Raw genomic sequence first — 26,584 nt, forward strand, 5'->3', positions numbered from 1 at the left:
GCTTTTTGGAAGAAAGAAATGGAAGAGAAGGGAGCACCTGCGTTCTCAAGGCTCAGACCTCCCTTTTGTAAATGCACTGATTTTTGAAGAGGGTGTGTACGTGTTTAATATGTGGGTGTGTTTGTTTAAGGAAGACATGGAGCTTCAAAAGGCAAAATGTTTTGTAACCCAGAAGTGTAATTGTAAATGGAATTATTACATCTGACGATGAAGTTAAAATAAACCAATTTGTAAACAGATCACGTATGTGGGGCTCAACTGGCTGGATCAGCTTCTATCCCGTAGGAAGCTCAGACGCTCTGTGTCCATCCAGTCAGCCGCCCCATAGACGGAACCTCCTGTTTGACCAGAGACAGAGAGTAACCCAGCCTAGGGGGCAGTCAGGTTTTTTCAGTTCAAAGGAAGAAAGGAATTTCACTTTCTGGCTGGTACTCTGGTTTTCCCAGGAACTGATTGTAGATAGTGGGAATCCACCTTTAGAAAAAGGTGTGGGTAACCACAGCCTTGTAGCAGAGAAAAACTTCAAAGTAGGGAAGGTGAGCAATACAGTTGCCCTAGGCTTGGGAGAGACAAATCTGGAATGAGCGTTCTGATCTCGTAAAATTCACTTTAGACTTTTCAAACTGCCAGGCCAGCCTTTGTACTGTAATTCTTCATCAGGCTGAGCTGCGTTTGGCACATATAATTATTTCAGCGCACAAAAGAATAGCCATTTACTCTTATGATGGGTTTTTAGAGCTGGTAGTGGTGTTGGGAACACACAGACATGCCTTTTCACTCATTCCTAGATCTGGAGAGAGACTCTGCCTGTTGGCATATCCCCCTTATCGTTATGTTTGCTAACGGAGGCTGGTGGTGGCAGAGCCCGCTGACCGTCTGGGCAAAGCAAAGGCTCTAGCTTAGTACTTTGGGCCCTCTTCCTCATTGTTTTTTAAATTTGGTGAAGTGTATATGATATAAAATTTACATTTTAGCCATTCTTAAATATATGTTTCAGTGGCCTTCACAATGTTGTGTATTCACTATTCTGTGTAACCATTACCACTGTCCACTTCCAGAACTTTCCCATCATCCCAGTGATATCTTCTTAATAAACCTTTTCTCACAGCTACTAATAAGGAGGAAAAATCGATCGATTTTAGTTGCATCTTTTGTTTCCTTCTTTTAGCAGATAAACAGTTATCTCCTAAAAAGCAGATGGCAAAAAGTAGAAAAAAGGAAAGCAAGCAATGACTCATTAGCCGGGGAATTAGCTTGTGATTGTGAGATTGATGATCATATCCTAAATACCTAATCATAGACCAATGTTTTGGAATTCAGCTTGTGCACATTAATAAATAAGTAAATAAGCAACCTCATCCTTCAACTCGCTGAACTAGGAAGTAGGTTTTCATAAACCTTTGGATCTGGTTGTTCCTGCTGTTGGTTATGGGGCCTATCTTTTTTAATTCTTATAGCACTCTAGCAAAGTAGACAACACTATGCCAATTTTATGATCTTCGAACATTATATTACACTCTAACATTTTACCTTCATTCAGATTGCTCTTAGCAGACGTGAGGTATAGGAAGTGAAGTGACTGGTCTCTTAAGCAGTTGGTTATCTCAGGTAATCCCTCACCAAACCCTTGCTCTAACCATCAAGATATAGTACCTTGTTTAGAGGTGCCTCAAGTTTTGTTTAGAAAAGGAAGAATTTATCTTTCCTTTCTATCCCCCCTTGGTAACACTTCAAATGAAAACTTTTGTGTAATCAGAAAAGGAGAATTACACTGAAATTTAAGTTATAAAATGCTGTGCCAAACCAGAAAATGTGCTATTCAGCCTAAAATCCTAACCTGCGCATTGCCCCCAAGGCTGTTTATCAAACCACATGGTAGTGACTCTGCTGCTTCTGGTAGAGCAGGCGATGGTTCCAGTAAGGGGTCCCCAGGACATTTCTTTTTGGGAGCCTATAGCTTTTCTTGGTCCACCAGTCTGACCCTTAAATAAATGAGATCTGTAGGTCCTTAACTATAAACTTGACTGATATAATTTAAAGCAAGCACCAGTGTCTAGAATGTAAGATTATGATTGGCTTTTAGCTTTGGTTTTAACAGAACTGCTGAGTTATTTGTCCCTGGCCATCTTGGGCTCTGAACGTCTGGCCAGTTCCATAGATAGCAGGCCTACATCGACCCAAATGTGTAACACCCAGGCCTCAGCTCTCCTGGACAGCTTTGGTCGCACATCCAATCTACGAACTTTCATTGCACCATTGAAACTCACAAATGTAAGGGCCATTTTTTCCCCTTCGTTCTGCAAGGAAAAAACCAGCATCAGGAGGACCCAAAAACTACTAAGACAATCCCACCCTGCTTCTTTTTTTTTTTTTAAGATTTTATTTATTTATTTGACAGAGATAGAGACAGCCAGCGAGAGAGAGAACACAAGCAGGGGGAGTGGGAGAGGAAGAAGCAGGCTCATAGCGGAAGAGCCTGATGTGGGGCTCGATCCCATAACGCCGGGATCACGCTCTGAGCCTAAGGCAGACGCTTAACCGCTGTGCCACCCAGGCGCCCCCCACCACCCTGCTTCTTAGCAGACCTCCCATCACACTCCTCCCACACCTGGCCAAGACGGTGAGGCAGAGGAATGCTTGTGTTTCCTCTTTGGCCAGGAATACCCTTCTTCCCCAATGAACTTTGAGAGAGGAAATCCAACATAAAGCTTGCTGTATATCACTCAGACTTTATGAGTCTGAGGAAAGACAGAGTCATTTAAATGAAAAAAAAAAATTACCTGTTCAAGCTCTGGGTCTAGAAAGTTGATCCTTAATCAAACAAAAATATCAGTGTCCCCAGGCGTCCCTTTTAATAACTTGTGAACTGATCTTTTTATCAACTGGGAATCTTCTTGAAAAAAATAGAACCAGGTCTGGCTTATCAAAGCAGAATGTTTTGGAACAATATGGAGGTAGCTACAAAAATCAAAGTGAAAAGTCCCAGCAGGGCCTGCAGGAGCAGCTTCCCCGTCTCAGGAGAAGGAACGGACGGAGTCTTCAGGTGCTCGTGTCGCGATAGGCCCCTGACTCAATCACTCCCTCCTTTGCACCAATTCTGTACCTTATATACACCTTTGTTCTACATTAACTTTATGTATTTCCATGTTCTCCCCAAATAATGAACTGGTCAAGAACAGAAATAATATCCCGCTCATACCTGTGTGCCTAGTGTCTTTCACACACAGTGCTTGGCACACAGGCACTCAGAACATTTAATTTTTTGTAAATGTTTGAACAGACTTTCCATCTTATTTTTTAAAAATTTTTTAAAAGATTTATTTATTTGAGAGAGAGAGAGTGCATGAGCACGAGCAGTGGGGAGGGGCAGAGGCAGAGGGAGAAGCAGAATCCCCACTGAGCAGGGAGCCCGATGTGGGGCTGGATCCCAGGACCCTGAGATCATGACCTGATCCAAAGGCAGACGCTTAACCGACTGAGCCCCCCAGGCACCCAGACTCTCTGTCTTAAATGGAGTAGGGCATGGCTATGGTTCTCTTCACTGCCATGGTGCGTGGGGCTCAGCAGTCAGGTGGGGCGTCCTTTCTGCACCTCTTAAAGGAGGGAGCTTGCCACGTCGACCTCAGCAACATCTGGCACCTTCTCCATTATGAATCACCCTCGGATGACTCCATTTTCACAGAATTCATGATGTGCTTGCTGACCAGCGGCTCCTATAGTGACTTCCTGGTCTTTTTCCTGGAGAAGGAGACCCAACTGGGCCCTCTGGGTTCCTAGTGACTGAGGTCTGATGTAGAGGTCAAGCTCAGAGCAGTCAGAATTGTACACTCTCAAATATGTTCTGAGCTGTCCTCACAAGAGAGTCAATAATCAATAAACACAAAGTACTGTTGCTCAGGGAGTTGCTAGTGAGCAAAATACACTCTGCTCCCTTTTCTAAAATAAAAACCCTGCTGCCAACCCCTGAAGCATGCCCCCCATCTGGGAGACCTCTCGGGCGAGGCCAGTCACGGTGTCACACTCCTCCCACAGCTCTGTGCCTTATGGCAGCTTCCCTTCTGGCCTCCTCCTCCGCCCCCAGATTTTCAGAGTATTTTCATGCCAAATCCACTTGATCCTTTTAGGTGCTTTTCCAGCCAGCTGTGTCCTCTCTCTTGAGGCTTGGTAATCATAACTTTGAACAGCGTCCCAAACAAATCCTACTTTTGTTTCCTAAGATTGTTTCCCATTTCGCTTAAGAAACAAATATTTTTTAGTTTAGTTAAATAGAAAATGAAGACATCTTTCTTGCCCCGTACTTTTCAAGTTATGGTTGCCAGTGGAGAGAAACCCGATCTCATTTTCCACTTTAATCAGTTTCCACATGTCCATCTGGGCTGTGGTTCTCACACTTCATCAGGGTCAGCGACTGCCGAGCCCACTCCCAGTTCCTGATGAGTTAGGCCCGGGGGTCCAGACACGACATTTGTATTTCTAGCAGGTTCCCAGGTGATACCCATGATGTTCGTCGGAGAACTACACTCCTAGAACATATATTTCTACAAAATAGATTCTTAGTCATGTTTATATACAGTATATATACTCTGTCTTTCTAATAAATAGTTAAGTGATTTTTTTGCCTGCCTTCAGTTGGCTTTAGGCACTCTGATCCTGAGTGAGTGAGTGAGTGAGTGGTTGAAGGAAAAAACCCTTACAGAGATTTTTTTTTCTAGTTACTTCAGTTGCCCTTCTTTGCTTTCACTAAAGTTTGGTCACACTCAACCACAGTTTCATTGGATTGGGCACCCTTGCTTTGTGTTCAGCAATATAGGAAATGGACCCAAAGAGGAGATGTAACTATTCTACTTCTCTTCTAATACTCCAAATTATTCTAATGTTTTAAGGGCCCCAGTCATTTCCTGTATTCTTGAGGTGCTTGGTAGAAGGGACCAGAGTAAGAGTCCGTCTTGTCTTAGAGGCATAATCACACTGCCAACCAGGTGCCCTGTCGTGTTCTCAAAGAATTGTATTAGTTGCACATCCAGACGGGCACTCAGGAGGTTAAAGAGTTCCCGCCAAGAATGTGTGGATATTTAAATGATGGCCTGGTTAGATTATGTATTACATATCACAGGTTAACAGGGCGTGAACTTGCAGCTTTGTACGCATATACGACTCATCCTGGAGCTGACAGAATCCGTTCTTGGTAAAAGCATAAAAATAGGCATAGTTGGGGGCCCCTTAAACATGGAAGGGCTTCTGTTTGCAAGGGGTTACCACAGATACTTGGAGGCCACCCAGAAAACATCCTTAAGTGCAGAGCTTCTGGCTACTTTTTTCTGCCAGTATCATGCCTACAGCTACAGCGGCAGCCAAGCGTGGCCGAGCATCATGCCCGGAGAGGAAGGGCCATTTTCCTGGTCCCCAGCTCTACAGCAGAGCATGCTCCCCGCGTTCTCTGTGCTCTACCTCCATGCACAGCTAAGTAGTTGTGACTGGGGGTGAAATGTCCTCGGTAGCACCAAAACCCACCTGCCCCCAAAGCAATGGACATTTTGGCTCTGTTTTCAAGGCAGTAAGGGGACAGTAAATAAGTTGGGTCCATATAGCCATGGGTGGCATCAGGAAGCTATCAGACTCTCCCCCACCCCTCAGAGAATACCTCCACACAGGCAGGTTTTGTCATAATCGAGATGCTGATGTTGAAATATGGACCCTTTTAGAATGTGTTGTTTTGCAAAATTCTAGGGCCTGAGGCAATATAACATATCACAGTTGTCTGGGAACATGGGCTCTGGCACCTGCCTTCTAGGGTTCAACAAAAAAAGTAGGAGTTGTGTGACCTCTCTCTGCTCTGTTTTCTTACTTCTGAGATAGTTTCCTCACAGGTGTGTTTTAGCACAGTGCCTGGCACCCAGTGAATGCTCAGCAGATAACTGCCATTATCACTTTGGTGTTCGTTTTCCCATAAGCCCTTTCTAGACCAGCCCTGGGGGTGGGGGTCAGGTCCTCCTGCCTGGTATCTTTATCTTTATTTCCAGCTCTGTGCCAGTAGGCACTAGAAAGAAGGCACATAGTATGACTTGGAAACCCTTATTGCTTCAAGAGTCAGTCTTAGAATCCTTTTGATATCATAATTTATTATAGTCAGGCCCGGCATAATTGCCCTCGTACTTCAAGGTTATGAAACATGCTAGTCTGAGCAGAGCAGTCGAGACGAAAGTGTTCTGGCTTGTACCAACTTTTATTAGCCCATTTGCCTCTCAGGTAAAATGAGGAGAAAAATAAATTAAATCATCATTCTTCAACTACTCATTATATATTCTCTCTTCCTCTAGGACAAGTAGATGAAACTCAACTACCTCTTTTCCTTTTTGTGAACTAATATGTACAATGTCTGTCCTAATGCAGTTTTGTCTTTCTTACATTGCTGTCAACACTTTTTGGAGTTGTGCAATATCAGTCCTTTTGGCAACATCAGTCTGTCTCCCCACCCCCCCCCCAAATTAGGTGACTTTCATAGTGAAATATGTTTGTAAGTTCCACCCACTTTTGGACTTAACAGCCCCAAGCTGGCTCCCAGGGGCTCCCAAGAAACTGCGGGTCTAATCATCACCCTCTAAGATCAAGACTTGAAGACAAAGGGGACATCTTTGTCAGCTTCTTAAAAAAATCAAAGAGTTCCTGGAATTTTTTTGACCATACACACATATAAAAGCTAATTTCAATTTTTCTGACTTGGGGAACTGCCTGAAAACACTGCGTTTTTCTTTTAATTCTCTGTGTAGAAGTTCATGTTGACACTTGCAGAACATTTAAATCTAATTAAAGCAAGGATACCATGACAATATGCCAAGAGAAATCTTGCCTCAGGAGCTATTCTTTATCCCTTTGGGTCTTGATTTCCTCTTTTGGGGACCTTCATCTTTAGCAGTCACATGATGTACAAAATTACCAAACCATTTACTGCTGACCAGATTTGACTTAAAAATACCAAGAGTGTGTATGTTTTTAAAAGCTTTTGCTGTGGCCACGATTGCTGTTCTCTGAGATGCAGGCATGGTTGAGGATAGGAAATTGGAGAAGGATGTGTGATAGTTAGGTCCATGTCCCGAGAAGGACAGAGCAAGGTCATATTTATATTGGAAGTTTGTCGAGTTAAAATGAACCACTTCAAAGGGGCAAGAGGCCATGCTTAACTGAATAGGTTGGCTCTGAATAGACGGGTTTTTACCTTCTGAGAGTTCCAGGCATTTAATTATAAATGACCAGTCATTTAATTATAGAATGTTTCACGTACTAAAAGGAAGAAAAGGGTGTAATAGGTTAACACATTTGATGCCATGTTTAAATGTTTTCCCTACAGCTGTTCCCTACATTAAGAAACTTTGCATGAAACCTGATTTATTAATCAGTTTGCTTCTACTTCAGCAATAACCTACATCTAAAGGAGCCAGTGGGAAATGTGCTACACTAGCAATCATCAAAGACTCAGCATTTCTATCCTCAGTGACACAGCTGGATCAGAGGAAAGCCCTTCCTACACCCATAGAAATTATTTTACTATAAAAAGAAAATTGTGTTTTGAACTTCCGTGTTGTAAATAAAGGCAGAACAATGATATTATCTTGGAGTAACTGCTCCTTATTTCTCAGATCATTCCTGAATGGAGATAGTAGAATTTGAATTGGAATGAGGATGAAAATATTTTGGTCCACAGTTGAAAATATTACAATATTCTTATTGTTCTTAACTACTCCAGGTCTAGTTAGTGGCTTATGAGTGTGTGTTTGGAGCTGCTGTTTTTATGTCCACCACACAAGCCAGTCCTTGGGCAGTTTCCCACGTGCTCGCTTTCACCGCTGGGAATGACCATGATCGTGTGTCCCGTCTGGGGCCCGCCCCTGAGCTCTCTGTTCTCACTGCTGACTGAGGCCTGGTGGCCCCCACCTGGAACACCCCCCAGCACCTAAACGTGACAAGCTATTGGTTTCCATCCAGCGTTCTAGCTCAGTTACAAGCTGATCCTGGTCACTCTGGTTCCAAACCTTAGAGTCTTCACAAAACATGTCTCCCAGAGCCTCCTCCAGCCTTCCTCCAGCTCCACCAGACCACTTCATGGTCAGTATACATTCTGCCTTTTCCCACCTTGGTGCCTTTCTGCATGGTCTTCTTCACCTGGAGAGCCCTAATTTGAACCCAAATCTTCTCCGTCCTTCAAGTTTCTACTCAGATCCCAACCCTCCACACAGCCTTCTGAATCTCTCATCAGAATTCATCTTCCACCCTCTCTTCTCCCACCAATTACACTTTGTATGCTGTTACACCCACAGTTGATTTTTTTTCCCAAAAGTTTTATGTTGAACATTTTCAGGCATACAGAAAAGTTGAGTGAATAGCACAGTAGACACTCATATAATTGCCGTTTAGATTCTACAGTGAACATTTTGTTGTCTTTGTCACACATCCAGCCATCCATTCCTCCATCAGCCCATTAATCTATCGTGTATGCATATTATATATATAATATATGTAATTTTACAAAGCACATGTCAGACAGCAGTACATTTTACTCCAGACATTTTTATATGCATATTTGTTTACTTTTCTTTTTTAGATAAAATTTATATACGGTGAAATGCATAAATCTTTACTGTGCCACTTAATGAATTCTGACGCAAGTATGCACCTTCATAATCAACCACTATCCACATATACAACATTACCATCACACCAGAAAGTTCGCTAGTGTCCCTTCTCAGTCGATTGTCATCTCCACTCCCAAATAGCATCCACTGTTCTGATGTTTTTTCACCACAGATTAGTTGGGCCCACTTTGGATTTCCTATAAATGAAATCAAACAGGATGTACTCCCCTGTGTAAGACTTTTTGAGATTCATCCATGTTGTTGCACGTATCAGTGGGTGGTTCTTTTTGTTGCTGAGTGATATTTCTTTTAACAAATATACCATGTATGTTTATCCATATCCTGTTCAGAGAAACTTGTGTTGTTTCCAGTTTTGGGTTATAAAGTCCTTTTTTGTTGACATACCTTCACTTCCCTTAGGTAAATACCTAGGAGGAATTGCTGGGTCATAGGGTAGGTATGTGCTTAGTTTTATAAGAAACCACTAGATCTTTTTCTAAAGTGGTTGTACCATTTCACCCTTCCACCACTGATGTGTGGCCCACAGCCTTGCCTACATTTGGTCTTTGTAATTTTAGCCATTCTGGTGGGTGTGTTGTGGTGTGTCATCATGGTTTCAGTTTTCTTTTCCCAGATGACAATGATGTTGTATCTTCTCAGTGCCTGTTAGTTGTGTTTATTTGGTTGTCTTCTTTCATGAAAGGTCTACCCAAATTTTTTGTCCATTTTAAATTTTTTAAAATTCTTTTTATGATAAGTTGAGGGAATCCTTTATATATTTTGGATACCAATCCAATATGAGATATATATTATGTTGAGTATTTTCTCTCATTCTGTTATTTACCTATTCATTTTCTTCATTGTTTCTTTTAAAGAATAGAATTTTCTTATTTTGATGAAATCTAATATTGCAGTTTTTTTTCTTTTATGGTTATTACTTTCTTGTACTAAGAAACCTTTGCATACCTCAAAGTCGCAAAGGTATTTTCTTCAACATGCTTCATAATTTTAGCTTTTACAGTTAGTCATATTGTGACTTAGCCTGTTTGTCTTTGACTGACCTGGCCTGATCCTTTACACACAGCAAATACTCAAGGTATATTGTATTGAATTGCATTAAAGATTGAGATGGTAATAGAGGACTCTGGCAATCTTTTAATGTCTCCGTGTTGGAATGAGTTTTATGGGATCCACCACCAAGTTAAATGCCAGTGTACAGAGCACTGTCCAACCCTTGAGTTAGTGTCATCTGCCAAGAATATAGGTCAAGGCAACAGAATATTCGTCTTTGGCTCCTTTGGAATGAAGAGTAGAGATAGATTTAGCTTTTTACTGAATTATGAATATGTGCTAGACACATGCCTCATTGTTTTCTACTACATTTTCTTGTTTTATCTTGATAGCCACCTTGAATGTTAGATGAGGAAATCTGAGTACCAGAGATTTTTAACTGACTTCCTCATTACCCAGTTAGAAAGTTGCAAAGCTAGTAGTTCTCCAAAATAGGAAAATCTGGAGGAAAGCCAATAACTTGATTCTGATACAAGATTTCCACAAAAGAATAACATTTGATTGATTTTAAAGTGTATGGAACTTGATAATAAAACTTGATAAACAACTAAACGTATTAAGTTCAGAACCAATGCGCCCAAAGATAACTAAAAATTTCCCTTCTAACATCACTCTAAGTATATAGTAATAGCTGCCATATAAAAACTCCTGGGAAACGAATTTGGTCCTAAATCTCTATGTTAGCTGCTGACTAGATAGTAAAAATACATTAAAATCATAAATAGCCTCAGGGTCTACCCACTGCCCAAGAATTTTTTTCACTCATGACTTCTTATAGTGTTTACATAGACAGGTCATACAAGCTCCCATTTCAAAAGGCCAGAACGTTCCCCTCGTGTAGAGTGTCTTTGTCCGTCTTTATTGTCTGCAGGTGGATGGGCTGGCTGATCTTTTCTTTGTTTGCAGGTATGCTTCAGAAGTGCCCTTCTGTTGATGACTTTGTCAGTGCCCTTGTTTCCGACTTGGATCCGGACTTTGAAACCTTCCTCATGGATTCTGAGTGATGGAAGTACCTTGGCTCTTTTAAATCAAGGTCGTGTAGATATGAACGTTGCTGTAAATGCTGCAGCTGTGAACACTCGTTCTGGATTTCAGTATTCACTTCTGTAATAACTTCTGAAAACCCTTAACTGATGGAACTTGGAATAAATAATTTGTTTTAATTATGCTGGCTTTTAGCCTGTTTGGCAGATTTTTGAACATATGGAAATCCACTCAGCGAGCTAATAAAAACTAGAGCCTTGTGTTGTTAAATTCAAGGTATGGGCACTTCCTTAAGCCAACCAGTCTCCTGTTGAGCTTTTCCCCTTGCATCGATCTCTAATTGGTTGAATTAGAGACTCAATTAAAAGCAAACTTATTTTAGTTTGAAACAGTTCGGGAGAGTTACACAATATAGTTCTTTTGAATGATTACCATTGGAAAATGCGCTTGGAGGAAGTATGGTTCCCAGAGTACTTATATTGACTGCACTGAGTTGCTCTGCGTGCTTAGACTACACAGATGGACTCAGAACAGAGAGGACTTGAAATTGTGCTTTTGTGGCTTGATTATGAATGTACAAAGATAAGTGCAATTAACAAGTGATGTGTCAAGATCCAGCATAAATGAGGAAAGGGGGATTCATACCATGTCTGACTTCATCCTGAACCCATCTGCTTTTCATTCTTGCATATTGTATCACTGTGTGTTAATAATAGAAAAGAAATTCTTCAGTGTGGTTTTCCCACCATCAAAGTCAAGAATTTATTTATAGACTTTAGCTTAAAATGACATCTGCTAGCAGCCTCTTCGACTTTTCACTAAATGACCAAAGATGGTGCAAAAGGCCAGATTTGAAATCGCCACAACTAGGACACATGTCCAGCCAATGCACAGGATCTGGAGGAATTTCTACAATCCCAGAAACAGATGAGACCAGATGAACAAATGTCAGTGACCCAGGCGTGCCGGATCCCCCTGGATGCAAGGTGGAGAGACTTTTCATTCTGTCCCCACCTCCTGCTTGCACTGAGAAACCCAAGGGGGTTACCAGCCAGAGAGCCAAGCTGCTGGCCCACTACCTGGGTGGTACTTTCACCTCAGCCATGGGGCTTCCATTTATCCCTCTTCCAGCTGCTCCCCATTTGAATTTCTCAGTCTGGGAACACTTGGAATCTGCATCTCTCAGAGAATACTTGGGCAGGAAGTGGGGCAAGCCTAGCAGTAAAGCTCCAAGGGAGGACAAAGGCTTGGGGGGATGATGGCAGCAGGAAGAGCCCCAGTACTAGTGCCCAGGGGGAATATAGCTGTGTCTGCACTCCACCCCCTTTCTTCACAGCCTCTGAGCCAAAGTGAGGGAAGATCTTAACTGACAAAGTTGCACAACACAAATGCTAACTCTGTTCCAGGAATGGACTTGAAGAAATTGACATCGACCTGCCAGTCAGTCATAAGTACGTCTGAAAAGTTGCTCTAACCAGTCACAGGTGCACCGACAGTGAGACAGCTCTGGGTCTTTACCAGTCCCTTTTCAGCTGAAGGTGTGGGAGGAGAAAAATCTGTGGGGAACCTATGTGCAAGCATTCTTCAGAAGAAAGGAAAAGGAGAGATTGCCTGGAAGATCATAACTTGGGAAATTCTTTGTTAAAGGAAGGAAAGCACATCATAGAAAACCTCTCTGGTATTCTTAATGAGATTTGAGAAAACAATATTAATGAAGCCATAGAAGAAAGGGTGAGCAGAAATAAGGTGATAGGGCAAGCTAAAAAAGAAGATAGGTGGACTAAGGAAGGAAGAAATACAGAGAAACGGAAACGTTATCCAATGGTTTAAAGCATTATCCAAGCAGAAAAGAGCATGCATGGAGCAGTAGGTGTTATACGCAAACAATGAATCATGGAACACTGCATCAAAAACTAAGGATGTACTGTATGGTGACTAACATAACATAATGAAAAATTAAAATAAAAAAAAGAGCAAAGTTGTTGAGGCCAAACTTGGGAAACATCTCAGAATGTAGGTCAAAGGGATGTGGAGAGAGCGGAGGGCCAGGAAGCAGGGTGGAGAGCCACCTCCTCCGGATGATAGAATGCCTGAAGATGAAGCCAGAACAGTTGGGTCTAAGGTAAAAACCAAACATAAACTTTTATATCCTCCTGTATTCCCGGTGCTCAAAACAGCATCTAGCACAGGGTAGGTGCTCTGGCGAGTACATGCTATTTGGCAAATTTAAGGAAACTTCCAAGATGGAAAGAAAAAAACGAGTGTGCAGTTTAAGAGGGAATCTCTGATGGTTGCCCAATAAAATGAATGTACTTACTGCCACTGAATTGAACACTTAAAAATGGTTAAAATGGTAAATTGTACGTAATGTATATTTTACAACAATTTTTAGAAAGAAAAAAGAAGAGAATCCTGCATTCCAAACTGAAACAAAGAAAACAGTGAAAAGAGACCCTTGCTTAGACACAATTTGCCTTTTCTTTTGAGAGTTTAATTATAAATATAATTACAATTATAAACCAGTGTATCCCAGATTGGGCTTTGCAGAACCCTTACCAGTAACTGTTACTTAGTGCTCTGTGAGCTCAAAAGGGTCCTGTTGTGAAGCACATTTGGGAAATGCTGAGGATCGAAGGTTAGCAATCCTACAATTAGAGAACATCTCTGGCATTGCATATAGACACCAGTATTTCCCAAACATTTGATTATAGGACTCCCAACCCCCTTTACTGGAGTACCTATCGATGACATTTTTCACAAAAGTGGGAAGGAACTGCTAAAAGCATTCAGCTGGAAATAATAGGCTTACACATAAAGGAACAAAAATTATGCAATTGTGCGTCTCCATTAAATGCCACAGGACAATGAAAAAAAAAAGTAGTTTTGAGAGGTAAAGGCCGAGATGCCAAATGGCATTCTCAGATATACAAGGGCTCAGGAAACATCCCAGCTTTGTACCTTTCTTTAAAAATGGCTAAAAGAAAAAGTAGTTTAGGCCAAGCATCAAAGGAAAGGAAATCTCTACGGAGCTTCTAAGAATGCAGAGGGGTCATTGCCTCTTTTCACAATAACAGCTGGATAAATCATAATAGCAAATTATTTTATTCTGAATGCTTTTCCTTATGATGGGAATAAGCCCATAAGTGCACAGCAGTTCCTCTGGGAAAAACTCTCTCCTGTAGTTATGATATACCACCAGCTTCCAAAAATCCAATTAAAGTACTTATGAATACATAAACACTAAAAAGAACTGTAGGATAATGACTAAAATGTTAACGTGGTTCTCTTTAGTGTTGGGATATTGGCCTTCTATTTTTTTCCTTTCTTCTTCTATCCCAAACCTTTTAAGATAGACAATGTGTTAATTTTAATAACTTAAAATTTATAGAAACTGTAATATTCACAACAGCCAAATTTAAAGCATTCTTCCAACTCTGAAGAAATGCTTGGCTGATGGAAGCAAATTCAGAAAATGTCTCTGGAACATACAGGGAACAATTTGTATAGTCAAAAATTGTATTAATACCCACGGTTTAGTCTGATTTGGGAGAAGTGACTGAGATAAACTATTAATAACAGTCGTGCTCGACACATACATGGCATTTTTCAGTTTACAAAGAACCGTGTCATGTAGTTACCTGACGCAGTGCTCCTCCCTAGGAGGCAACGGGCAGATAGCGTAACTGTGTTACTAGTGAGGCAGGCAGGCTTGGTGACTTGTCCAGTGTCGCAGAGCTGGTCACTGGCAGATGCAGAACTAGAGGCAGCTTCTTTGGCTCCTCGGCCACTGCCTTTCCCACTTCAGACAAGTTTTCAGGGGAACGTGCTTATTTGCTGCAGACTCGGGTGTGCATGTAGACACTGACACGGAGTGTTGCATGGTCACAAGACCCACACAGGCCACAGAGCCTTCTGTCATACACCGTGCTTCTGCTTGAGGAGGCCAATGCCCTTGGACAGATAGAAGATGAAGTAGAATATGATGTAATGTTAAAACATCAGACCCGGAAAGACGAGGACTTGCATTAGGGCAGATTGGGATAGGATGGCGAGGAGAGACAGAGACATTCTGGAATATTCATTGACAGAACTTGATATTAAACTGTGTGGTGATGGGGAGGGGAGGAATTAGGTAAATGTGCCACTTAATTAGGTAAATGTGTTCAGCTAAGTCATGACTCAAACTTGATTTTATTTTATTTTTTTTAAAGATTTTATTTATTTATTTGACAGAGAGAGACCGCCAGCGAGAGAGGGAACACAAGCAGGGGGAGTGGGAGAGGAAGAAGCAGGCTCATAGCGGAGAAACCTGATGTGGGGCTCGATCCCAGAACGCCGGGATCACGCCCTGAGCCGAAGGCAGACACTTAACGACTGTGCCACCCAGGCGCCCCTCGAACTTGACAAAAAAATGTGTGAGCAAACAAGAACTAGGCACAAGCGGTGGTGGGCCATTGGTGACCATTCTTAAGTTGATAGATTACTTAACCTTCATCTTTTGAGTATGATCATCCAGCAGTTGTGAGCTGTCCTCCAGGTACATTTCTCTATCTTATCCACACACAGAAGATCATGAAGAGCTGTGTCAGGTGCCTTTCTGAAATCCAGATGCGCCAGCATAGAGTCCCTCGGTCTGTGGCGAATTGCCCTCTGCAGACACTGTGTTCCTGTTCTTACATAGTTTATCCTCACAGCGATTCTTTGGCATGGGTAAATGATCCCGCAGTAGAGTGACACTTGGAAGAGACCCTGTAAAAGCCAACTCTTGAGCACATGGAGTCATGTGGATGGTGAAAAATGTGGATGGCGAGTCTTCATTCTCACAAGAGTACTAGTTAGGGATCCTTCCAGAGGGACAGGCCTTAAGCAACGTCTTGTAATAGATGGTAGGTATGGATTGGAAAAGTAACTCAAAGGAGAGCTCCTGTGGTATTAGTGTGGTTAATTCACCTTAGCAAAGCAAACCACAAGTCAGCTTTTTTGTAATATGAAATAACAAAGGATTCCAGAATATAAAAAAGTAATATATAAAAGACCCAGAAAACATATGCTGGAATATAAAATGCATTTGACGTAGGAAGGTCCCCCAGTAGCAGGCAGAATAGTCTATACATGTTCCCTTCCATGATGCAAACACCGAGCATCAAGAAGCCACGTGGGTTGTCAAGTGGCATGCTGCTTTTAGAATCCCAGGTGTTTCTCAAGCTGTCAGCATTACCTGTATATCTTGAAGACGCATCAAAGTCAGCCTTCAAAATCAAACTCATCTTTTGTCCCAAATACTCCTCCTGAGTCACTGTTTTGGTTAGTGGCATTCCATTCTTTCCAGTTGCTGAATAGAAACCCTACCAAAAGGGTTAGTCGCTCCTCTCCGGGCCCTCATCCTTGAAGTTCGCACTTCATTCCCTGTCTCACTTGACCCATTCCTTAGGTATGTGTCTCAGTAAGGCCCGGAGCATTTCTGACTCAGCTTAGCTGTCTTTGGCCAATCTCAGGTGCCAGATATGTATCAGAACATCAGTCAAAGCCTCCAGTGTGGTTGGGCATAAAGCAATAAGCATTCGAGGACATGAAAAGGAGGAGCAGGTACAGGAAATATTGTGCAAGCGGGCTTGAAACATAGAAGGAATGGAAGGTTGGAAATTGATCCTTCTGGAAACTTCTTAAAAATCCATCAGATATAGTTATTATTAACAGTGGTGAGATTTATGGAAATTTCTGTTTGTTCCTATCGCTGCTTTAAGAAGAATTCACAAAAGGACCAGTGAGGAGATGTTTTTGTTTTGTTTTGTTTTTGAATGTATGAAAACAGTAAATTAAAGAAACACCAAGGAAACCAGGACCAAACCAGCCTTAGCAAAGAAGTCCCAAGCATGGCTGTATGTTCGCATTAGAATATGTTTAGAAACCTCTTTTGACCCATTGTTCTTGTTAATTTTTACTCCAGCGTCCTTTACATGGCTAGTTGCAGAAAAGGCTTTACTCACTGGGAGTGGTGCTCAGTGGCCGAGCCAGGTCTTTCTTTAATTCTGAAATACAAGTCCTAGCTAATCTGCAGATATTTAGCAGGAAGTGGGAAGTCTCAAAGTGAACGTCCTGGATATTGGGGGAAATTATCTTTATGGATTTTTATGTTTACTCGGCATCAAGCGCAAAGTTATTTTTGTTTTTTCTTAGCAGTCATGTGGGAGAAAAAGCTGTTAGCGAAGAGCTTGGAGGGCCCCTGGGTGAGCTGGGAGCAGGTAGAAAACCCCTGCCCTTGGAAAGGAGCAAGCCCTGTCAAACCTTCCTGCCTGTGTTGTGAGGTCAAGCTGCTCTGAAGAGCTCCATTTTGAGCTTTTTAACTCAAAGAAATGTCTGAAGGTTGATTTATTAAGATTTATAAATTTAATAAAAATACATTAAATTTAGTACCAAATTGTGTTTCTATCTCTTCAGGTAATGCTTTTCACATTCAGTCTTTTGTAATTGCTTATGCCTAGCAATCAGAAGGACTTCCTATTTTTAGAAAAAAAAAAAAGGCAGGGAGAGAAGAAGGCCTGGTTGTCTGTCCTACTTTCTCTTGCTTTGAAAAGCGATGACCCCCGACAGGACAGCATGTCAGGGACCTGTTGCCTGACACAACCTTATGGAGGTCACAGTTGAACCAGAGTTGTTTTCCAGCAAAGGCATCCCAAGTTACACAGAGTTTAGTAGGAATGAAGCACAGAGGTAAGCTCTTCTCCACAATCTGCAGGGCAGCCAGCAAGTGGAGGGCAGCCCTGGTTATGGCATGTCTTGTAAGCCTGTAAACTCTCTTCTTCACCAGGACGATGGCGTCTTCTGAAGGTGATGCGCTCACTCAAAGATACAGACACACATGCATCAGAAGAGGCGAGACCTGCATTATCAATGTGTTACAGTCGGAGAAAAAGCATGTAGATTGAGAGCAAGATCGTAAATGCGCACAAAGAGACGATGAAAGCAGTGTGGACAACTACGTAGCACAGTGTGTCTCTAATAATCTGCAGATCATTTATGAAATAAGCCAGTTCCATACCACCACAGATGGCTCTTCATTGGCAAGCTTATCGCTCACTGTGTGTTCTCAAAGTCCCTTTGCTTTGTAGTTTAGAAATTTAAAAAACTAATAATAATAAGAGCCAGAACACATGCTATGGTATGAACATTTGTGTCCTCCCAAATTTCGTGTGTCAAATGTGATACTATGATCTCGAACCTCAAGCCTCCGGAACCAACGACAACCTGTTGTTGACAGGTCATGCAGTGTGTGGTATTTTGTTACAGCAGCCTGCATGGACTAAGACAATAGGTGAAAAAGCCGATTTTCCACAGTGCTTTCAGAGCAATGAGTCACGAATGTAAAGAAGGGTTGTGTAGGGCACATCTTCAGGATGCGGGGGAACACTCATCACTGTTGGCCAGCAGTTCTTTGATTTGATTATCAGACATCACCTTAAAATACTTAGTAAGCCCTATACCTCCTGAGAGATCAAAGGCCAGGGGAATGTACTCATGACGACATTAAGTGGACTCCTTAAATGCCCCATTAAGTGAGAGCAACATTAACGTCCTGCTGGGGGTGATGGACACAACTGTGAAGTCCTTAATGGTACAGAGAGTAGCTGAGCTCGGGATCACTTGGAAGGAACATGTAAAAACATGCGTGATGGGAAGTGTGACATGTGTAGTGTGTTTGTCTCATTCATGCCCATCCATGTGTGGATTCTCAGTGCGGTTGGTATTTGTTCCGACTGATTCACATACTGCTTGTTAAGCACTGTCCTGGGTGCTAGAAATACAAAGCTTAATAAAATCCGAATCCTGCCCTCCAGTTGCTAACAGTGTAGTCAATAGGTGCTAAAGAATCAAGGGACTTCCGGTGTGTCGTTGCAGGTCAGACGAGGATACGAAGGGCAAGTAGGTCTTCAGGAAGCTCTTGTGGGAAGTGATGGGTAAGAACAAGAAGACTGAAATGGACACTCAGCAAGTCACGTGGACGGATCTGCCTGAGTCCACTTTGAAGTAAGAAAGTCTACTCTCAGGAAATGAATGAACAAAGGATTCCGGGAAAAACAAGTAGATTACTGCCCAAAAGAACCAGAAAAACTCAAAACTAGACAGATGATTTTGTATTTACATGCCCCACAAACTAAAAGTTGCAGATTTTATGGGGTTTTTAAGTAATGTTCATAGTTTATAAACTTCAAAAGCCATTTGGGTTTCAAATGGTCATGATTAAGTAGCTTTAGTTTGTGACAAGTGTAAGTTGTAAGACGCTTCATCTGTGTCCCCACACCACCATTGACTGACCCCCTTGCTTCCAGAACCTCTTGAGAGGCCTCCTGGGCCTCCAGCTCCTCTTTGCCATCTGGCTTCTACCGCTTGGTGAGACAGTGTTCTCTGAGGTGATTTTCGAATTGCCATGCCTACTTTATCTCCATTGTCACATTCCCTACTTTTTCTGCTGCTCTTGACCCTGTTGACAGACTTGTCCTTTATAAACCCTTTGAGGCACATCTGTTTTTTTGAGTCAGTGGTCCTGGCTGTGGCATGGGTTTCACTTGTCCTTCCCCCACCAAATGAGGATGCACATGTCCCCTGAAGTTCAGGGAAGGAAGTGGAACCCCCTACAAGCATCTCAAGCAGTAAAGGATTCATTCAGGGCATTAATTGTGTCTTAGCTCTGGCTACTTCAACAAAGTACCACAGACTGGGGGACTTACACAACAGAAATTTATTTCTCGCCATTCTGAAGGCTGAAAGTCAGAGATCGGAGCCAGTAGGGTCTGGTTCTGGTGAGGGCTCTCTTCCCAGTTGCAAACAGCTGCCTTCTCCCTGTGTCCTTACATGGCAGAGAGTAAGCTAGTCTGGGCTCTTCTTTTGAGGGCACTAATCCCTCATGGGGGCTCCACTGTCATGACTTAATTACCTCCCAGGGACCCCCACCACCAAATACCATCATATCGAGATTAGGGCTTCAACACGTGGTTTGGGGGGACACAGACATTCAGTCCAGAAGTCCAAAACTGCATCTCCTCAGTGGTACCTCATTTGTACACAGAGCACAAGCAATAGTTTTTAGATACCCAGGCTTTACACATGAGAAATTCTTCCCTCTTCCTTGAAGTCATCATTACATGTAGCTTTAAGTGCCCCACTTCTGTTAAAAGCAGCACTGTCTTCTCAGTCACCAAATTTCTGAACCAAGAACTCACCTTGATCTTCCTCCGCCCCATCTGGGCCATCCCTGAAGATCCTCCCTCTGCTTGGTGCTCCAGCTTTCTCCTCCCACTTCCCCAAGCCTCCCTCTGACTCAGCCCCGTTTGCCGCCACCTGAACTGGTGCCATCACGGCCCAATCCTGGTCAACTCAGTGGCTAGTAGAGGACCCTCCTGAAGCATGTTGCTCACCATGTCATGTTGCTACCAGAAAACCCTTACACTGAGTCCCTGTCAAACATTTGAAAACAATGCCAAAACATTTGGCATGAAACTGAACCCCCATTCTGGGCCCTGTGGACCTTCCGTCTCACCTTGTGAGCGCCTTTCTTATGCACCCGCTTCTGCCTGGAATGTCCTTCCTGCCCTTCTGGTCCACATGCTCAAATCCTATACTCATGTCAGCTTTCAACTCAGATGCCACTGGCCTGAGACCATAAGCAGGTTTCTCTCCTTTGATCTTGACTTAAGGCATAGAATGAAATCTTTTTAAGAGCTCTTGTGCCTTCTGCTTGATAATGTATGTATTTGTGAACATGTCTATGACTCCTGCTACTAGACTGTTAATTCCCAAAGGTGAAAGGCTACATCTTAGTTGTTTGGGGGTGGGTCTCCTACAGTGTCTTGCATGTTGTAGTAGCTCAGTTTTTAGTTAACAGGTACTGCATATTTTATGGCGTGCTGTGCAATCTATATATTACTGTGCTTTTTCTTCTATACCACGAAAGGGAAGAGCCTGAAGAGAGACAGAGTTAGAGAACTGAAGGGGAATGAGGTCTGAGCGGTTCTTTGTCCCCAGCACCCAGCAGTGGGTGACACACAGCCATTGCAAGTTGCTGAACTGAATAAAATGGGAAGAGAGGTGGATCACATCAGCCAGGAGAGGGAAGGGGTGGGGATGGCGATAGTGTCCAGTGCTGCAGAGGGTCAGGGGCGTGCCAGGCCATAGCTCCTATTAAATTTAGGACCTAAGGGAATGGTGAGTGGAGAGAGAAATCAGATGAAAAGAAATTAAGGATAACAGATGAAGAAATGGAAGCAATCAGTATAGATAGTCTGTCAAGAAACCTGGTCAGGAAAGTGGGAAGAAGAGCAACGGGATGGCATATAATGCCCATTGGATCCCACGATCATCTGCCTCTGAGGAGCATAGAGATGGATCCGTCCACATTGTCCCCAGAGGTAGGTGAAGAGTGCATAATGATGTAATACACCCTCCTCACCCATCACAGGGCTTTGCAGTCATGCAGCCAGCTTGCTGTGTTTGGGTTTATGCACCACATTCTCAAGATAGATACTGTGATGGCTAATTTTATGTGTCAATGTGGCTGAGCCATGGAGCTCAGATAGGTGGTCATACGTCATTGGGGATGTTTCTGTGAAGGTGTTTTCAGTGAGATTAATGTTTACATTGGTGGACTTTGAGTAAAGCAGATTGCCCTCCCTAATGTGGGTGGTCCTCATCCAATCAGCCAAAGCCCTGAATAGAACAAATGACGAACCCCCCCTAATGTATATTTATTAGTTTTGTTTTCCTAGACAACCCTGACTAATTCAGATTTTAACAAAGCAGGTCTCATCCAAGGAAGAGAGTCAAATGGAAGTTCTATTGGCATGATAAATGAGAAATAGGGAAAAGAACTGGACAGAGCCTAGAGAAAAGACATGATGGCCTTCTGCAGACATTTTTAAAACTGCCACATGGGAGGAGGGATCAGACTTAGCTACGATCTCCAGAAGGGCAACACTGTCAGTGACCTAAAGCCACAGAGGCTGTCTAGTGTTGACTCAGTATAAAGGCTATCTTGCTAATACTTTGAGCTGCTAACAATCACTCAGGGATTCTGATAAAAGGGCCCTTCCATCACTGGAAATGTTGGAATGGAGGCTGATAAGCATCTGGCAGGGATGCTTCAGAAGGGAGTCCTGCATGGGGAGGAAGGTTAGATTAGCTTGTGTGCCTTCTTACTTTATGACTTGACAATCAAGACCATCATTTTCACAACCTAATCTCTGCGCTCCCCAATGATTAGACCCGAGTCTTTGGTAGGGAAAAGACTAAATTTTTAGGATGCGGTGCAAACCCTTCTCAATGCTTCTCTAAATTTTGGTGGTTGTTCCTTACTGAAGTACCTCCTGGGTACCAGGCCCTGTCAAGAATACCTAAGAGGCTTGCCCACATTCCTGTGATTTCTGTACTTCACCCATTCTTCCTTCTCTAGCTTCAGATTTATCTTCTTTATCTTTAAGATGTCTGTCTCCTCTGCTAACCAGCCTGGAACATGTTTCAAAGTCTCACCTGGAGCACTAAATGCTCTGGGAAGTTTCTCACAGCTACTCCAGACAGAGGCACATCTTCTCCCATACTCCACTGCATTTTATATACATCTCAGTTAAAGAATAGAAGGATATGTTACTAGATATAAATTTGCCTTAACCCCTCCCCTGGCTTTTGGTTGATAAAGCCTAAACTCATTGAGGGATTTATGTTCCATTGGCCTGAAAGGAAAAAGGGATGGATGGGACTGCCTGAGGGGCAGAGGCAGCCAGAATGGGGGAGAAGATGGTAAAGATAATATTCTTGGGGAATTTCATTCAGGACATAGAGCTGGGTGCCAACTTTGCTGATCATGAGGGGACGAGCTGCTGGCTGAACATTCAAGCCGGCCTGGGAGTAACTGGACATGAATCCCGTGTTCCAGTTCAGTCTGGAAGCCAAGGAGCCTGTGAGAGCTTCGAGAGTGAGAGCAGACCACATCATGTTGGCATAAAAGTGTTGATGATGCCCTTTTATGATGTATACCAGACTCTTAACCATGGACTCATTTTCCTTCGCGTCACAGTCTGTTCTGCTACAATATGTGTTTTTCATCATGCAAGTTAGGTCATACTTGCTTGGAAAATAGGCAAGTGATAACAAATAATGTGGATGTTGGATGGGTTTATGGGAGATCTTTTTCTAAGCAAGGCAATTCAAGATAGTGGGAGCTGACTTGTAAACAGCAGCAGAAAAGGAGAAAGCCCTCTGCTTAGCTGAGAAGGAGACTTTTAGCTTTATGGGAAGAACATAAAATCAAGTGCCTGAATGCAAGGAGCCCCCCTCCCTCCAGCTTGTGTCAGATCATACCCAGTCCTGTGCTCCATTCTCCATGGGCCAGCACTGTGCCTGACTATTTTTATGATCTGTGATCAAGGGCTCTCCTGTGGGACTCATCATTCATGTGTTCATTTTGTTAGTGGTCACTTCCTGGACTTTGAGTTTCTGCCCCATCCCATTGTTCTCATAAGCCCTTATGTTGGTGGGATTTTTCAAATTTTGAAATCCCTCTTCAAATCAATTTTTCAGATTGTGTGTGTGTGTTTTTTGAGATCATGTAAATCACGTTAAACTCACATTTAACTTATATCGTTTTTGTGTGTGTGTGTCTTCTTTTCTGTCTTGATTGGACCCATGAGAAATTTGTCAATATCATTCATCTTCCAAGAACAAACTGTTGATGTTGTTGATCCTTTTTTTGTGTTTGTTTTCTTTTTATTAATTTTTGACCTACTTATTATACTCTCCAACTTTCATCATGTTTATTTTGCTGTTCTTTTTCTTATTTCTTGGGTAGATGCCTATCTCGTTAATTTTTAATTTTCCACCTTTTTGTCTTTCCTAAAATATGCATTTAAGGCTATAAACCACTTCTATGTACTTTTTAAGTTACATTCCAAGGGTTTTCACATGAGTATTTTCATTATAATGATTACTCAGTGTAAAATACAGTCTCATGTGGTCTAACAGGTGAGTCTTATGTTTAGTCAGAACACATATTCTGTATTATTTCAATCTTTTGAAATGTATTGAGACCTGCTTAATCATCCTGTATTTGGTCAACATAGTAAGCATGTTTTATGTGCTTAAAAAGAATGTGTTTTTCTAGTTGTTAGGTGCAATGGCCATTTTCTTGATCTTTTGTCCGCTTATTCTACCATTTACTAAAAGATGTGTTAAAAAGCTCTTGCCATAGTTGTGGATTTATCTATTTACCATTGTAATGTGGTCAATTTTTGCTTTATAGATTTGAGGACATATTGCTAACATCAAGTTTAGGCTAGTTATAGCTTCCTGATATTTAATTTTTTTGTCATTATGATGTGATTATCTCTAGTTACACTTTTTTGCTCAAAATCTATTTTGCCTGATTCATTATAGCTCCTAGTTTTCTTTATTTTTTAAAAAGATTTTACTTATTTTTTTGAGAGAGAGTGAGAGAGCATGAGTGGGGGCGGGCAGAGGGAGAGGGAGAAGCAGACTCCCCACTGAGCAGGGAGCCCGACTTGGGACTTGATCCCAGGACTCTGAGATCATGACCTGAGCCAAAGGCAGATGCTTGACTGAGCCACCCAGGAAGCCTTCATAGTTTTCTTTTGATTAATGCTTTCATGTTATATTTTCCATTCTTTTACTATATCCTTAAATGTTTGGTGTGTCTTTTATACATGGTATATTGTTTCTTATTCTGATATTCTTTGCCTTTTAGCTGGATCACCTAGTTTATTTAAAATACTAATTCATTTCCATTAAATCAGTCATCTTACTATATGATTTGCTTGTTTCACCTATTTTATGTTCTCTTTTTTTCTCCTTTCTTGTATTCTTTATTAATATTTATTATTACTGCATTGTTTATTATTCCATTTTTAATTATTTCCTCTATTAGTTTGGAAACTATATGTTTTTTGTTTTTATATGTATATGTATAATTTTTATTATTCATATAGTGAGTATTCGTTAGGATTCAAGTGTATGTTTACCATCTTGAGTGCTTTTTATTCTTTCCTGCACCTCTCACTTTCATTGTGGGTTTAAAGATGACCTTCAGAATTTCTTTCAATATGGATCTGCTGAAGAGTCTCTCCATTTTCATTTGCCTACTAAGTCTTTGTTTTATTTCATTCATTATTTTTTTCAAATGTTTCATCATGAGAATATTTCATTTCATTTTAAGAGCATATTTCATCAGGTAGAGACTTCTGTTGGCAGCTTTTTCATCACACTCTGCAAACTATGCCCGCACCTTCTGGCTTCACTGTTGCTATGGGAAAGTCAATAGCTCATCTGAGTCTTGCTTCTTTGAGGGTTATCTGTTTTTATTCCCTCCTGCTCTGACTCTTTTTAAGACTTTTCTCTTTGTTATTTTTTAGTTTCACTATAATGTATCTAGCTGCAGATTCGTTTGTCTTACTGATTACTTATTAGTTAGCCTGCTTGGAATTTACTGATTCTTAGATCTGAGGATTAACCATTTTTTCATGTTTTGGAAAATTTTGAGCCGTTATCTCTTCAAATATTGTGCTGGCCAGTGTACTTTTGGGACTCCAATGAAATGTATGTTAGACCTCTTGATGTATCCTCTGTGTCTCTTACCTTCCCTTCTCTATTTTCATCCTTTGTTCTTCATTTTAGATAGCTTCTGTCTGGGCTGTCTTTAAATGTACTAATTCTATCTTCAGCTGGGTTTAATATGCTGAATCTATCCAAGTTCTTAATTGCTATATGTTTTCAGTTCTGGAATTTGTTTCTGGTTTCTTTTTTGAATTGGCTGTGGCATTGTTAATAGCTTCCAATTTCCTTCTGAACATTTCAAATTTGACTCTTCTCAACATGATAAACATAGTTTCTTTACAGTTGCATCTGATAATTCCAATATCTGTTGTTTCTTTGATTCTTGTTTATGTATGCCTGTTGCTTTTATTGAGTACTAGAGACCGTATTTGCAAAATTACTTCTAGAAATAATTTGATGCCATCTTTCTCTAGAGAGCACACAAAGCACTAGTAATCTGGATCACATGCTTCTAATTTTAGGACTTGTTATTTTTCTGGGCAACCCAGATGATTCAAAACTGTGCTGAAATCCATGCAAGAGCTGTTTTATTTCTATTTTACCCTTCCTCCCTTCAGCATCCAATCCTAAAGCAGAGGGGATTTTACCTGTATTCCTAGTTTACCCTTACTCCTTGGAATGGCCCAGCAGACCTCTCAGAAGTGTACTTCAAATGCACAGCTGTCTTTTCCAGATTGGCAAACATTTTCAGAGCAAAACACCCTGAGTGCCCAAGCTCACCCCTCTAAATTCCTAATCTTTCCCAGATCTCAACCAGTTTCATATTAGATGGTTTGCTCTTGAATGCTTTGAAGATTTTTAAGAAATATTTCATCATATCCATATCATGGAATGTCATTCAGCCATAAAAAGGAATGAAGTTCTGACACATGCTGTAACATGGATGAATCTCAGCAACATTATGCTAAGTGAACGAAGCCAGGCATAAAATGACAAATATCATGTGATTACACTTATATGAAATATCTAGAATAGGCAAATTAATAGAGACAGAAATCAGACTAGAGCTTACCCGGGGCTGGGAGGGAGGTAATGGGATTATTCCTTAATAAAGTTTCTATAGCAAGGGATGAAAAAGTTTTGTCAAAAGATAGTGATGATGGTTGCAAAATAATGTGCATGTAATTAATGCCACTGAATGATACACTTAAAAATGGTTAAAATGACAAATTTTGTTTAAAATATTTTATCATAATATTTAGAAGTTAATAATGTAATATACCAAAACCATTGCATTGTGCACTTTATGTGGGTGAATTTTATGGCATAGCTCAGTAAAACTGTTCTTA

The 26,584-nt window shown here is 41.5% G+C and overlaps 1 protein-coding gene across 4 annotated transcripts in view; it reads left to right on the forward strand.

Annotated features, from left to right (window-relative positions):
• MIPEP (mitochondrial intermediate peptidase) overlaps positions 1-10,869 on the forward strand; it is a 203,292-nt gene extending 192,423 nt beyond the window's left edge. For 2 of the 4 annotated variants that reach the window (XM_045797092.2, XM_045797093.2), the window contains exon 19: positions 10,605-10,869. In XM_045797092.2, coding sequence (XP_045653048.2) covers positions 10,605-10,808 — 204 coding nt within the window. In that variant the 3' untranslated portion in view covers positions 10,809-10,869. Of the gene's footprint in view, positions 1-7,410; positions 7,883-10,604 lie in introns of those variants that run through there. The other 2 variants (XM_087865234.1, XM_087865235.1) reach the window with 2 other exon arrangements.
• The last annotated feature ends 15,715 nt before the right edge of the window (positions 10,870-26,584 follow it).

This window comes from Ursus americanus, chromosome 10, assembly GCF_024610735.1.
Source record: "Ursus americanus isolate L20-20 chromosome 10, mUrsAme1.1.p, whole genome shotgun sequence".
In the NCBI taxonomy this organism is placed as follows: Eukaryota; Metazoa; Chordata; class Mammalia; order Carnivora; family Ursidae; genus Ursus; species Ursus americanus.